The sequence below is a fragment of the Loxodonta africana genome, chromosome 6 (assembly GCF_030014295.1).
Source record: "Loxodonta africana isolate mLoxAfr1 chromosome 6, mLoxAfr1.hap2, whole genome shotgun sequence".
In the NCBI taxonomy this organism is placed as follows: domain Eukaryota; kingdom Metazoa; phylum Chordata; class Mammalia; order Proboscidea; family Elephantidae; genus Loxodonta; species Loxodonta africana.
Window position 1 is genome coordinate 113,747,584 of NC_087347.1, and position 13,059 is coordinate 113,760,642.

At 37.8% G+C, this 13,059-nt stretch overlaps 1 protein-coding gene across 1 annotated transcript in view; it reads left to right on the forward strand.

Annotated features, from left to right (window-relative positions):
* Positions 1-13,059, forward strand: part of MCM6 (minichromosome maintenance complex component 6) — a 36,944-nt gene that overhangs the window by 20,122 nt on the left and 3,763 nt on the right. Inside the window, exons 11-15 of the mRNA XM_003405858.4 lie at positions 779-934; positions 3,265-3,393; positions 4,869-5,030; positions 11,038-11,173; positions 11,712-11,867. Of these exons, the coding sequence (XP_003405906.2) occupies positions 779-934; positions 3,265-3,393; positions 4,869-5,030; positions 11,038-11,173; positions 11,712-11,867 (739 nt within the window). The remainder of the gene's footprint in view (positions 1-778; positions 935-3,264; positions 3,394-4,868; positions 5,031-11,037; positions 11,174-11,711; positions 11,868-13,059) is intronic.

The following is a 13,059-nucleotide window of genomic DNA, read 5'->3' on the forward strand; positions in this document are numbered from 1 at the left end:
GTACATTCAAGTAGTAAAGAAGACTGTAAACAGTACCCTAAAGTGGAAATTAAAAAGAGAAATCTTCCCTTACACTCCCAGCTCAGTAGATATGCAGAGGTACCTACTGAGTTTGTGTTTCTTTCAGGAATATTTTCCATATAAGTAAGCATAATATGTATAGTTTTGATCCTTGCTCATTTAACTTCATAATTGTAACTTGGCAGTCTTCCATGTCAACACATATTAGATCAACCGTAGTTTTTCATCACTTCATGGTGTTCAGTTTTACGTACCTCACTGTGGTTCTTCAGACCGCTACGGAGTGACATTTGTGCCATTTCCTGTCTTCTGTCTCATAAACACCCTCGAACATACGTCTTCACATGCCTAGCTGGAAGAGAAATTCCTAGCAAAGACCTGCTGGTTTAAGGGGGGCGCACTTCACATCACCACCATCATTTAGGAGTGCCTGTTCCCTGCTCTAGTGGCGCAGTGGTTAAGAGCTCAACCGCGAACCAAAAAGTTAGCAGTTCAAATCCACCAGCTGCTCCTTGGAAACCCTGCGGGGCAGTTTTACTCTGTCCTGTAGGGTCACTATGAGTCGGAATCAACTCGGGGGTGACAGGTTTGCTGCACTGTATATTATCAGACTTTAATTTTGATGACCCAATTGGTGAAAAATGATAATATTTTGTTTTGCATTTAGTTATGAGTGAGATTGAGCAGTTTGTCATGTGGTTTTTGGCCAGTCCAGATGTCTTTTTAAACCTACTACAATTCTTTCTTTTTTGGTCAGGCTACTCTGAATGCCAGGACATCCATTTTGGCAGCAGCAAACCCAGTCGGTGGACATTACGACAGGTCAAAATCGTTGAAACAGAATATAAATCTGTCGGCTCCTATCATGTCCAGATTCGATCTCTTCTTCATACTTGTGGATGAATGTAATGAGGTAACCACATAGGCTGTCGCTCTCAGCCTCTGTTTTTATTTGCGATTAGAGTAATTCAGTGAGACAACCTTGGGAGATACACTGCTGAAGAGCTGGCACGTATATTTGCACTGACCTCTGTGGTGGTGCAGTGGTTAAGAGCTCAGCTGTTAACCAAAAGATTGGCAGTTCGAATCCACCAGCTGCTCCTTGGAAACCGTATTTTGACAGTTGTACTCTGTCCTGTAGGGTCAGTGTGAGTTGGAATCGACTCAACGGCAGTGGGTTTCCTTTCTCTCAGTGGCACAGGATTGGCTGAAGGGTTTATTGAGGAACTCATAGTCAGTTGAAGCCTTGATGTCACTCAAAGTCACTTGAAGAGCAACTCAAAATCACTTAATTGTGTTGAGAAATACCAAGTTTTTTGTTTTTGTTAATGTTCTTCAATTCTCAAAAGAAAAAAAGAAGGAAACAAATTATAGTTGACTCTCAGCCTTACTCCATAAGGTTTTTATAAGCATCTTTTGATTGTTTTTCTAGCCAGCTTGAAAAAATTGGAATGCAGAGAGAATGTCTCTATAGCTTTCAAATCCTGAGTCATTTGTCTTCACATTTCTTTCCATCAAGTTGTTAAACATGTACCACGTTTTGTCCCTAATTATGTGACAGTTTTAAGTTTGAGCGTAAAATTATGGATTTACTTGGATTCGAACATGTTATTATTGGAGTTATTTTTTTCTTAGACTTAAATATTTGTAAACGTTGCACAGCTCTACAAAATACAATCTGTGGAAAAAAAAATCTGTGGAAACTACTGTTATATATATAGGCTGTATTTATTGCTGAGCATGGGAGTTCTACATTACATTAGGCACAATGCATATACCTCTTGCTTACAGTAGAACTAAATATCTAAAAAGAAAAGGAAAGCCTCCCATTATATGACTATTTGGAGGGCTTGTTTTTTGGGGTTTTTTTTGGGGGGGGGCGTTCCTTCACAAAGGCATATGAGTATTTGTTTAACCCCCGGATAATTGAGAGTTCTGGTTTTCATATGTTCTGTTTGTGCACAACTCCTTAAATTAGTTTTGAGAGCAAGGAAATCAAATTATAAACACTTGGAGGATACTTTTAAAACACTTTTTATTTAGAAATAATTTCAAACTTACAGAAAAGCTGCAAGAAATAGAATAGTACATAGAACACCCACATACCCTTTATTTGATCCACTATTAACATTTTGCCCTGTTTGCTTTTAGTCATTTGCTCTCTGTCTACACATTTTTTCTCAACCATTTGAGAGTAAGTTGCAAATTTTTTGTGTGTTTTTCTTTTTTCATTTCTGCTTTATTAATGTTCTCCACTAACAGATTTTCTTTACAATTTGCAAACTCTAATAAAGTGCTTTTCTTTGCTCGTTTATACTTTCTGGTGTGAATTCCACCTTTGTCTGGTGTGCTTTTGTTTTTCGGTGTTTCTGAATCAGTTCAAGTGTGTACAGCATTAAGTTGGGTTTTGTGACTCAGTTTGAAAATCTTTTTCTTTTAATAGGGGAGTTAAACCCATTTATATTTATTGATTGGAAAGATAGGTTTCTTTATTTCTTTTTTCAGTTGAAAAGTCACTATGTGGTCTCTGTTTTTGTTTGTATGGGCAGTTCTGATAGTAGGGAGAGTTTATACTTTATTGTAGTAATTACTTTTATTGGAGACCTTGGTGGTGTAGTGGGTAAGTACTGTGGAAACTCCTTGGAAACTCTATAGGGAAGTTCTATTTTGATGTGTAGGGTCACTAGGAGTCGAAATCGGCTCAACAGCAATGGGTTTTTTTTTTTTTTTTTTGTAAACAATTCTGGGATGATGATTTTTAGATATCTGTGAGCAGCAATATAATGTAGTGGTTAAAAGCATAGACTCTGAAACTAGACTGTTCAAATCCTGGCCCCACCACATAACTTAACTGTGACCTTGGGCAAGTTAATTAACCTCTCTGGTTAATTTGTTTATCCGTACAATGGGGTAATGATATTACCTACCTAATGAAGTTTTTGTGAGGGTTACATGAGCTAGCACCTCTGTGCACACTGGGGGCTACAAATGTAGTTGCTAGTTAAAGTCTGATTAGTTCCTTCAGGGATGTCCTTAGAGTAGGGCAAAAGTATGCATATTAAAATTTTTGATTTTAAATAAATCAGACTGTTACCAAACTGTCTTCAGAAATTGGTACCCCTTAATATTTCCCTCAGTGGCAGATTGGCACTTGTTTTTAGATGCACATCACTTCTCATTGCTTGGGAAAGTCTGGAGTAGGTGTTTCTGTGACTTGTCAGTGACGTTCTTGTTTTGAATTAGGTTACAGATTATGCTATTGCCAGGCGAATAGTCGACCTACATTCAAGAATTGAGGATTCTGTTGATCGTGTCTATTCCCTTGATGATATCAGAAGATACCTTCTCTTTGCAAGACAGTTTAAACCCAAGGTAACCTGCCCTTTTGTACTGGGGTAGGGAACAGTGGCTTTATTATGAAAATTAACTGGGCCTGTGCTTGTTTTTTAAATCTGGCTACCTAAGTTTTTTTGAACAGCCATTTGTTTCTTCATCAGAGAGATTGAAAGAAGGAGACTTTTTAAAGTCCTGAATAATTCTATTTGTTTTGCTTGTTAGGTACTAATAAAAAGATTTTTATTGGGGAAGAGTTTTACATAACTGAATAAACTAGGACACCCTTTTAAGGAGCCCCGATGGCTCAGTGGTTAAAGCACTCAGCTGCTAACCAAAAGGTCGGTGGTTCGAAACCACCAGCTGCTCTGTGGGAGAAGATGTGGAAGTCTGCCCTGGAAATACTTTGGGGCAGTTCTGCTCTGTCCTATAGGGTCCGTATGAGTCGGAATCAATTCAGTGGCAGTGGGTAGGACACCCTTTTACTTCAACCATTATTCCTGAGAATTTTGAAACTATTGTGCTGCCTAAGTTAATAGTCAACTGAATGCTCTTAACTCTTTCTCTGAGGAAGAACTTGCATTTCCCGAGGTCATTTTGATGAATGTGAATTAACTCTCTTACAATAATTAATGTAGTTCGTTGGACTGAGTCTGTATTAGCTCTGGAATACTCACCTGGACATTTATTTGTAAGGTAAATCTCCATAATGCATCTGTTGTTTAGCATTTTCCTAAGATGGAATGCAAAAAGAAAATTTTTGTTTGATTTCTGGTTGATATTTTTACTTCATCGCTTTATTGTCTGGCTTGACTTTCGGGCATTACCCTTAGATTGTAATTATCTTTCACCACCGCTTGATTGTCCATGGTACTGTGGCTGGCTCTCAGTATCCCAGAGGACGCTTAGTGAGTCCTTTACGATGAAGGGCTCTGGGTCAGTTTCTGTGAAGAAGCATCAGTTCTCCATGACTGTGTACTGGGTCCTCTGTGACCTTGGTATATTCCCTTAATATGCTGAGTTCCTCACTCCTTTTGTATGCCTTACTTTGTTGTTGTTGTTCAACAAATAAAAAGCTTACTGAAACAGCTCACACGTATATGTTGACCTCTCTTTGCTTCCAGAGTTAACATAGGCTAATTTACTGAGCCTCAAGAATATCCTGGGCATTAATTTGTTTCATGAGCTCTTTGACATCCTCAGGTATAAAAGGCGTTATATCCTATTCCATTGCTTCAGCTAGTCAGGCTTCTTTTAGAAATGGTCATTTGCTTAATACTAAGCTTGCTGTTTTCACATTCGTAAAATTCTCACATGGAATTCACAGGCCTCCTTCGTTTCTCTCAGAAGGCATTTCGGTAGTAATTCATGGTCACTGCCTTGGAGTTTTGACCCTCTAAGTGTGGTTCCTCAAAACGCCTCCACATGGAGGGCTGTTAAATTATAATGCAGTTCAAATCTGCATGGGAAAGTTAAGAAGGATACTTCTCTGACTTCATTGATGTTCGAAACAGATTTCTAAAGAGTCAGAGGACTTCATCGTGGAGCAGTATAAACGTCTCCGCCAGAGGGATGGTTCTGGCGTGACCAAGTCTTCGTGGAGGATTACAGTGCGACAGCTTGAGAGCATGATCCGGCTCTCAGAAGCGATGGCCCGGATGCACTGCTGTGATGAGGTATCAAAGCCACTTTGATGTGATGAGAGAAAAGAGAAATTAATTTGTAGGCATATAAGCATGTTTTCATCTTTGGTATGGGACATAATCACATTTGTTGCAGATTTATGTAACTATTGAATGCTCATAGGACACGTGACCCTGAAATACCTCCCTTTAAGAAAGTTGTTGTCAGCTGTTTGAATGTAGTGGTTAGGTTAATCGTAATGAGATAACCGTGTCATAGATTTAGAGTGCATAGAGAGGTGAGCTACCATTAATATCACTCATTCAGGAAAAATTTATTCAAACCCTATTATATGCTAGGCCTCTGGTCTCAGACATGGTAATGTAGCCCTTGACCTCAAAGGGAACTCACCTCTTTAGGTTTGTATAATATATGGTTTTAAAGCTACATCTCAGTGGGTAGTGAGGAGGTAAAAGGGAGAAGGATATGGAAGGGCTTTCAGAATGCCCCCATCTCTGCTTCAACCAAAGCAAATCTGCTTTAGCCTAGTTTTATACATTAGGTTCAGTATAAGATTTTATTTGACGTAACGTTTTGACCATACTAATGTTTTTAAGACTGGTTGAGGGGTAACGTACATATGGGAAATGTACAGTGACCTTTTACATACACATACCTTTGAAAACCCAGCTCAAGATACAGAATATTTCCATCATTCCAGAAAGTTCCCTTGTGCCCTTTTCAGTCGTAGCCTCCTCTCCCAGAAGTAACCACTGTTCTGACTTCAGTCATCGTTTCTATCACGGAGATTAGTTTTTTCCTTGTTTGATTGGTTCGTTTCTGTTTTCAAATTCCTTGTCGTTCGCTGCGTTTTAGTCAGCTCCCATGTCAGGGCAACCCCACGCATAACAGGATCAGACCATCATAAGCCATAGGATTTTCATTGGCTGGTTTTTGAAAGTAGATTGCCAAGCCCCCTTCTTCCAAGTATTTACAAAGTATTTTTCACAGTATCTTATTTGATCTTTGATTTACCTGACATTTATAGGACACCTTGGTTGGATAAGAGATGAATGAAAAAGCTCCTGCCTTTCATTGCAGCTAATTTGGTAGGAGCAAGATACATATTTAATTAAGCATGTAAAAAATAAGAGGGAGACACCAAAGCACAAGAAACAAAAAACAAAGTAGATAACTAGACTTCATCAAAATTAGAAACTTTTGTGCACCAATAGACAATCAAGAAATTGATTTAAAAAAAAACCTATGGAATGGGAGAAAATAATTGCAAATGATACATTTTATAAGGATTTAATTTCCAGAATATATAAAGAGCTCTTAAAACCCATCAACAGAAAAGATGACACAATTTAAAAATGGCTGGGGACTTTAATAGACATTTCTCCAAAGAAGATACACAAATGGCCAGTAAGCACATGAAAAGATGCTCAACATAATTGGCTGTTAAACAACAAAAAAAACTCCAGATCCACTGCTGTCGAGTGATTGCAATTGATAGCAATCCTATAGGACAGAGTAGAACTGCCCCATAGAGTTTCTTAGGAGTGCCTGGTGGGTTCGAACTGCCAACCTTGCAGTTAGCAGCAGAACTCTTAACCACTAGGGTTTCCAGTTAGCCATTAGGAAAATGCAAATCAAAAAATCAAAACCGCAGTGAGATACCACATCACACCCACTAGAATGGCTATAATAGAAAGACAGTAACAAGCATTGGCAAAGACGTGGAGAAATTGGAAACCTTGTCCATTTCTGGTGGGAATGTAAAAAGGGGCAGCCACTGTGGGAAACAGTTTGGTGGTTCCTCAAAAAATTAAACATGATTATTGTATGACCCAGCAATTCCATTTCTAGGTATATACCTAGAAATTGAAAGAAGGAACTTAAACATATGCGCCAGTGCTCATTTCAGCATTATTCACAGTTGCTGAAAGGTGGAAACAACTCAAGTGTCCATCAACAGATGAATGGATGAACAAATGTAGCACATACATACAGTGGAATATTATCCAGTTATAAAAAGGAATGTAGCTCTGATACATGCTAAAACACGGATGAACTTAGATATATTACGCTCAGTGAAATAAGTCAGGCACAAAAGGACAAATGTTATATGATTGCAACTCTATGAAATAATCCAGAACAGACAAATTCATGGAGACATAAGAGGTTACCACGGGAAGGGAGTAATGGGAAGTTACCATTTAATGGGTACAGAGTTTCTGTTAGGAGTGATGAAAAAGTTTTGGAACTAGATCATGGTGATGGTTGCACAACACTATACATGTAATATCACTGTCTTAGACACCAAAAAATAATTAAGATGGCAAATTTTATGTAGAAAGTCACAAAGAGTACAGAGATGAACTGATTCCTAAATAAGAGGGAAGCATTATGGAGGTTCCGGCATTTAAACCAGATCACTGAAGGGTGTGTAGAACTTGGATGGGCGGAGACCATGGGGAACAGCACTCTAGAACAAAGTGGAGAGTTTAGTTCGAGCATGGGGTAAGGTACTTAGAGGAGAATAACGGCATCTGCACAGAACAATTAGATCATGGTGGAGGGGGATGCTGAAGCACCATGCTAACTCGTGTACTTTTTCTTCGTGGTATCTCCTGAAACATTTCATCAAATTGTTATGTGTCTTAGGATAATGTCGCTAATAGATTTTTTTTCTTTTTTTAATTACTCTTTAGGTAGCAAATTCACATGATTTGAAAATGGATACACACACACATATATATACATACACCAAAATGTATTTCTTTTCTGAATAAAATTTAGTATCTTTTCATATTTAAGAGCTATGTCTTTTTCCTTTTTGTATGTTATTCGTCCACTTTTCTTTTGGGTCGACCTTATTGTTACAGACTTAAAGAGGTTCTTAATACATTAGGGAAATTTTGTATGTGATGTGAATGGCGAATATTCCCGTTTTGTGGTTTGTTTTTTCCCTTCCCCTTTGCTTGTGATGGGTTTTTGCCATGCAGACTTTATTATAGATGTACTTATTATTTAATTAGAGAGGCCCCATGATTTCCTCTTACATGGTTTCATTGTTTGCATTTAAATCATGCAGACATTTTTTATTTATTCTGCTATAAGATGTGAGGTATATGAATCTCCATTAATTCTTTTTCAGCTAGTTACCTACTTGTTCCAGCAGCATTTATTGAAAAATCCATCTTTTTCACACCGGTTCCATATGCATTTATTGTACATTAAATTCTCATGTGTGTCAGGATCTCTTTTTGAACTTTCTGTTCTGTTCCACTGGTATATCAGCCTTCTGCATTTCTACCACAGTATTTTAATCAGTGTTTTTGAAATGTAGGACTAGCTCTACCTCATTGTTCTTTCAGGTGTTGAGAATCAGCTTGCTTAGTTTAAAAAAATAAATAAAACTTCATTTTTATTGAGATCACATTAAATTTATGTATTAATTTGGTAAATTCACATCTTTATAGAATAGGCTAAGTTACTGTGCTATAAAAATCTCAGCCACCTAAAACAGAAACGTTTATTTTTTGCTCATGTTACGTGTCCACTTGATTAGCCTAGCTAGCTTTTTTAATACCAGGACTTCTGAAGGAAGCTGTGCCTTGGTTTACATTCTGTTGCAAGTGCCTTGTCTTGCCATGAGTCAGCACTTTGAGGAGAACTGGTATGGTGGACAATGATCCTGTAACCCCCAAAATAATAGCCCCTTAAGACAGTTACTCACTTGTGATGCCTCATTCACCTTACGAATACCTGCATTTTCAGATGTTCCTATGAGTGTGTGTATATATATGAGATCTGCCTTATAGTAGTAGACCACCCACCCCCAAAAAGATAGATAGGTCCTCTGTCTTTTTGGGGGAGTGAGTGGTCATCTGTATTTTTCTAGATTAAAAAGTAACTTAAAAGTCTTATTGTTTCTATTTTTCCTACCAGTAGTGTAATAATAATAGTCTCTCTGTATTCTTATAGTCAATAATTCCTGCTTTATTAATGTTGTTCTCAACTAACACAGATTTTCTTTACAATTTGCACACTGACTGTAGTAGAGTGCTTTTCTTTACTTGTTTATACTTTTTGGCGTGAATTCCACCTTTGTGCTTTTGCCTGTGTTTTTGTTTTTCGGCGTTTCTGAATCAGATTAAGTGTGTACAACATTGAGTTGGGTTTTGTGACTCAGTGTGAAAATCTTTTTCTTTTAATAGGTTACTTAAACCCATTTATATTTATTGATTTAAAAGATAATTTATTTTTTTCTTTTTACAGTTGAAAAGTCACTATTTGGTCCCTGTTTTTGTTTGTATGGGCAGTTCTGATATTAGGAGGGTTTGTATTTTATTATAGTAGTTACTTTTATTATTCTGCCTTTATATTATACCCTTAGTTCTCCTTTGGTTCTCTCCTGTGAAAAGTGATAGCTGGCATCTTTCATTCTTCTTCCTCCGCCCCTCCTATTTAACCATCTGAAATCAGTAAATATTTTTCATAGTATTTACCTTTGTACAAGTATGTATCTCTCATTTGATTCATCATTTTTTACCCCATCTATTACAGATGAGGCAATCAGCAGATTTCCTCTATCTCCCAGGTCTCCTTGCCCTCCTAGACTTTTCACCTCCCATCTGTATTGTATCATTTTTGTATCTTCAGGGCATTTACCTTGTATTCTGTCACTTAATCTTCACATTGGTTTCAGTCTTAGTTTTATAGTTAAATATGTTCAAGACTCAGTGAAAGTCATCTTGCCATGATTTCCTAAGTCATCTCCTGGTTGACTAAAATTTGGCCTCTCTTCAAGAATTCATGCCCCAAGTGTTACATATTGGACATGGTTTACTTGTAGTCTTTACCTGAAGGACAACTTGGCTTCATCTACAACCTTTCACTCATACTTTTTTGTGAATTTTCCTGTTGTAATCTGGCATGAACTGTTGCTGACGGGAAATCTGAGGCCAGCCCTTGATTTTTACCTTTTCCCCATAAGCTGCTTGATCTTTTTGCCTTTCCAAAGTATTCTTTATATCTACAGACCAGTGAGTTTTCTAGGCTGTGTCTTGATATTGACTGTTCTTAGTTGACCTAAAGTTTCTTGAAGGTGGTAACGTATGAAAAGAGGCTGTTCTGTTGGGCTTATCTGTTTTTATGGGGCTCAGCTGTTTAGGGAGGGTATGGATTTAGAGACTGTTGGTTAGGTGTAAAAGGCCTTAAAGTGATATTCTGTTCCAAAAAAATATTAACATGTCATTTTTCTTTTAAGTAAATGTTTTTTTTTTTTTTTGAGGCAAAACATATGTAGAAGAAAAAAAAAAGTGATGTAGAAGAGAGAGCACAAATACAAGTGTGCAGCTAAGTTAATTTTCAGTGAACATACCTGTGTAAGCCATACCCAGACCGTGCAATCAAGCATTACCAGCACACCAAAAGCCTCCCTTGTGCTCCCTTATGGTCACTACTCCCCTTCTCCAGGGATAATCATTGTTCTGACTTCTGGCACTGTCAGTCAGTTTTCCTGCCTTTGCACTTTATATAGATGCAGTCATAGAGCATTTTCTCCCTTGCGTCTGGCTCTTTTTGTACAGCATATGACTAAGATTCATCCATGTTTTATGGAGTAGTTTGATCATTTTTATTGCTGTATACTATTCCATCAGTGAATGTACCATAATTTATTCACCCATTGCTCTGCTAATAGTTTCCTATTTGGGTTCCTGTGGAATGTACATGTCTTGGTCCATATGATGCATATATGGTAACATTTTTGTTGGGTATGTACCCTAGGAGTTGAGTTGTTGGGTCATAGGCTGTGCATGTGTTCAGTTCAGTAACAACTGCCATATAGGCTGTGTATGAGAGTTATTTTACATTCTTGGCAAAACTTGGTATTGTCAGTCATTTTAGCTATTCTGGTGAATGTGTGGTGTTATCTCATATTGTGTGTGTGTGAGAGAGAGAGAAACCCACAATACCACTGTTATTTGTCTAGAGAAAACCAATTCGTTACATCAGGAAGACTGACCTACATCATTTTGATCTGTTTAGGTCCAACCTAAACACGTGAAGGAAGCTTTTCGGTTACTGAATAAATCAATCATCCGTGTGGAAACACCTGATGTAAATCTAGATCAAGAAGAAGAGACCCAGATGGAGATAGATGAAGGCCCAGGTGGCATCAATGGTGAGATGAATGTTCATGTGACAGTTTTGGAGTTAGGAACCAAAAAGCTCTCTGAGATGTCATGGTGAAGGTGTACTTGTTGATGGTTATGAAGTCTATGTAGCAAACGGGAAAAAATAGCTATTAAATTGTATTAATCGTTTAAAAGTTAAAATGCAAATAGTTGATGTAAAATGCATGAAAGACTGAAAGGAATTAGACTGAAATGACTATGGTTGGTGGCCTTAACTCCCCTGGTTTCCACCCTTATTTGTACTGTTATTTTGCTTTTGAAATAGAATAGACAAATACCGAAATTTTTTATTTTGTACATAATATTGCAAATTTACTTTGGGATCGTGAAAACTTTGTATCCTCCATCCCTTGTATTCCTTTCAAATTAGTTTTTTTACTAGTAGTACTTACAAATATGCTTGTAATTTACTCGTAACATTATTGAATACTGTGTATAACTATATCCTTATTTCGAAGTTAGTATTAAAATACAAATAGTGTATTTATAAACACTCAAAACTCACATGGTTAATTTTTCACTTAGGCCATGTTGGCAGCCCTCCTCCTGAGAATGGAATCAACGGCCATGTTGACGATACAAACCAAGAGTCTGTCCCCAAAGCCTCCTTAAGGCTGGGTTTCTCTGAGTACTGCCGAATCTCTAACCTTATCGTGCTTCACCTCAGGAAGGTGGAAGAAGGTGAGGCTGTACCTAGTACTACTTAGTGCATAAGCTGTGTTTACGTAAGCCGCTTCTGATTGCTAAAGATTGTACTGTTCTATCAGAGATTATAAATTGTAGCCAGCTCACTTTAACAATGCAGATCTACAGCATTGCAGCATACCTGCCAGCCTGCACCTTTCCCCACAGTTCTATCGTCAGACAAAGGTTTATGGACCATTCTTATTAATGTTCTTGGCCTATTTTAATCACATTTTTGATGCAGAATTTGGGATCTGGTAACGTATGAAGAGACACAAATGTTTTTGCAGGTGAAAAATTATTACTGCTTACATCAGCTTTATTTAAAGCAGGTAGTCTCTAGGGTTTTTATAATTCAGAGACTAATAATTGAACTCAGAAATCCATACTACCCAAAGCCATTCCATGCTAGAAATGGAGCAAAGCTTGTATCTCTTCATCGGTAATGGTATGGATCCTGGACACTAATACATATCCGACCCTTTGTTGCTTTACCATGCCATTTCAAGTTTTGTCTGCCTATCAGTAGCCAGAAAGTGGAAGGGGAAACAATTATATCAGAGATTATGAACTGAACTTCTATTGGTGAATGACTATTGGGTAACTCCTATTTGGAAGTTCTAAAGCCAACTCAATATGCAGGCTTCTGGGCATACCCATTCTCACGGTGTCTGTGCCTCTGTGGAGGAAGAAAGCACCAGAAACTGTCGTAGGTTACTAAAGGTTGGAGCCCTGTAGTTTCTTGCTCATTCCGCTAGGGACTGGATCAGTGGGAGTACAGAAGGCAATAAAGAGGCCACTAGAAGAGATGTTAGGTTTTATCCCCACTCTCTTCTCTCATAACAAGATTTGGAACACATATGTTCTTTATTCACAATATACTTCATGTTGTCTTCCGCCGTTGTGCAACTAAGTTTTAAACGTGGCAGACCATTGATAGAGCAAAGGTACAGTTTGATATGATTATCTCCCAGACACTGTCTGCATTCCACCAATAAATTCTGATGGGTTTCCTTCCTTTCCTTAAAAAAAAAAAAAAGATACTGTTGACCCAGCAAAGTGAATTATTCTCAGCCTTCACTGTTCTCTAGCATAGGGAGCAGACCTTTAAACCCGGGAGAGGTCACTTACCCAAGAGCATGTGGACAAACCACTGTAATTTCAGTACAGCCATAATAAAGCTTTTTAA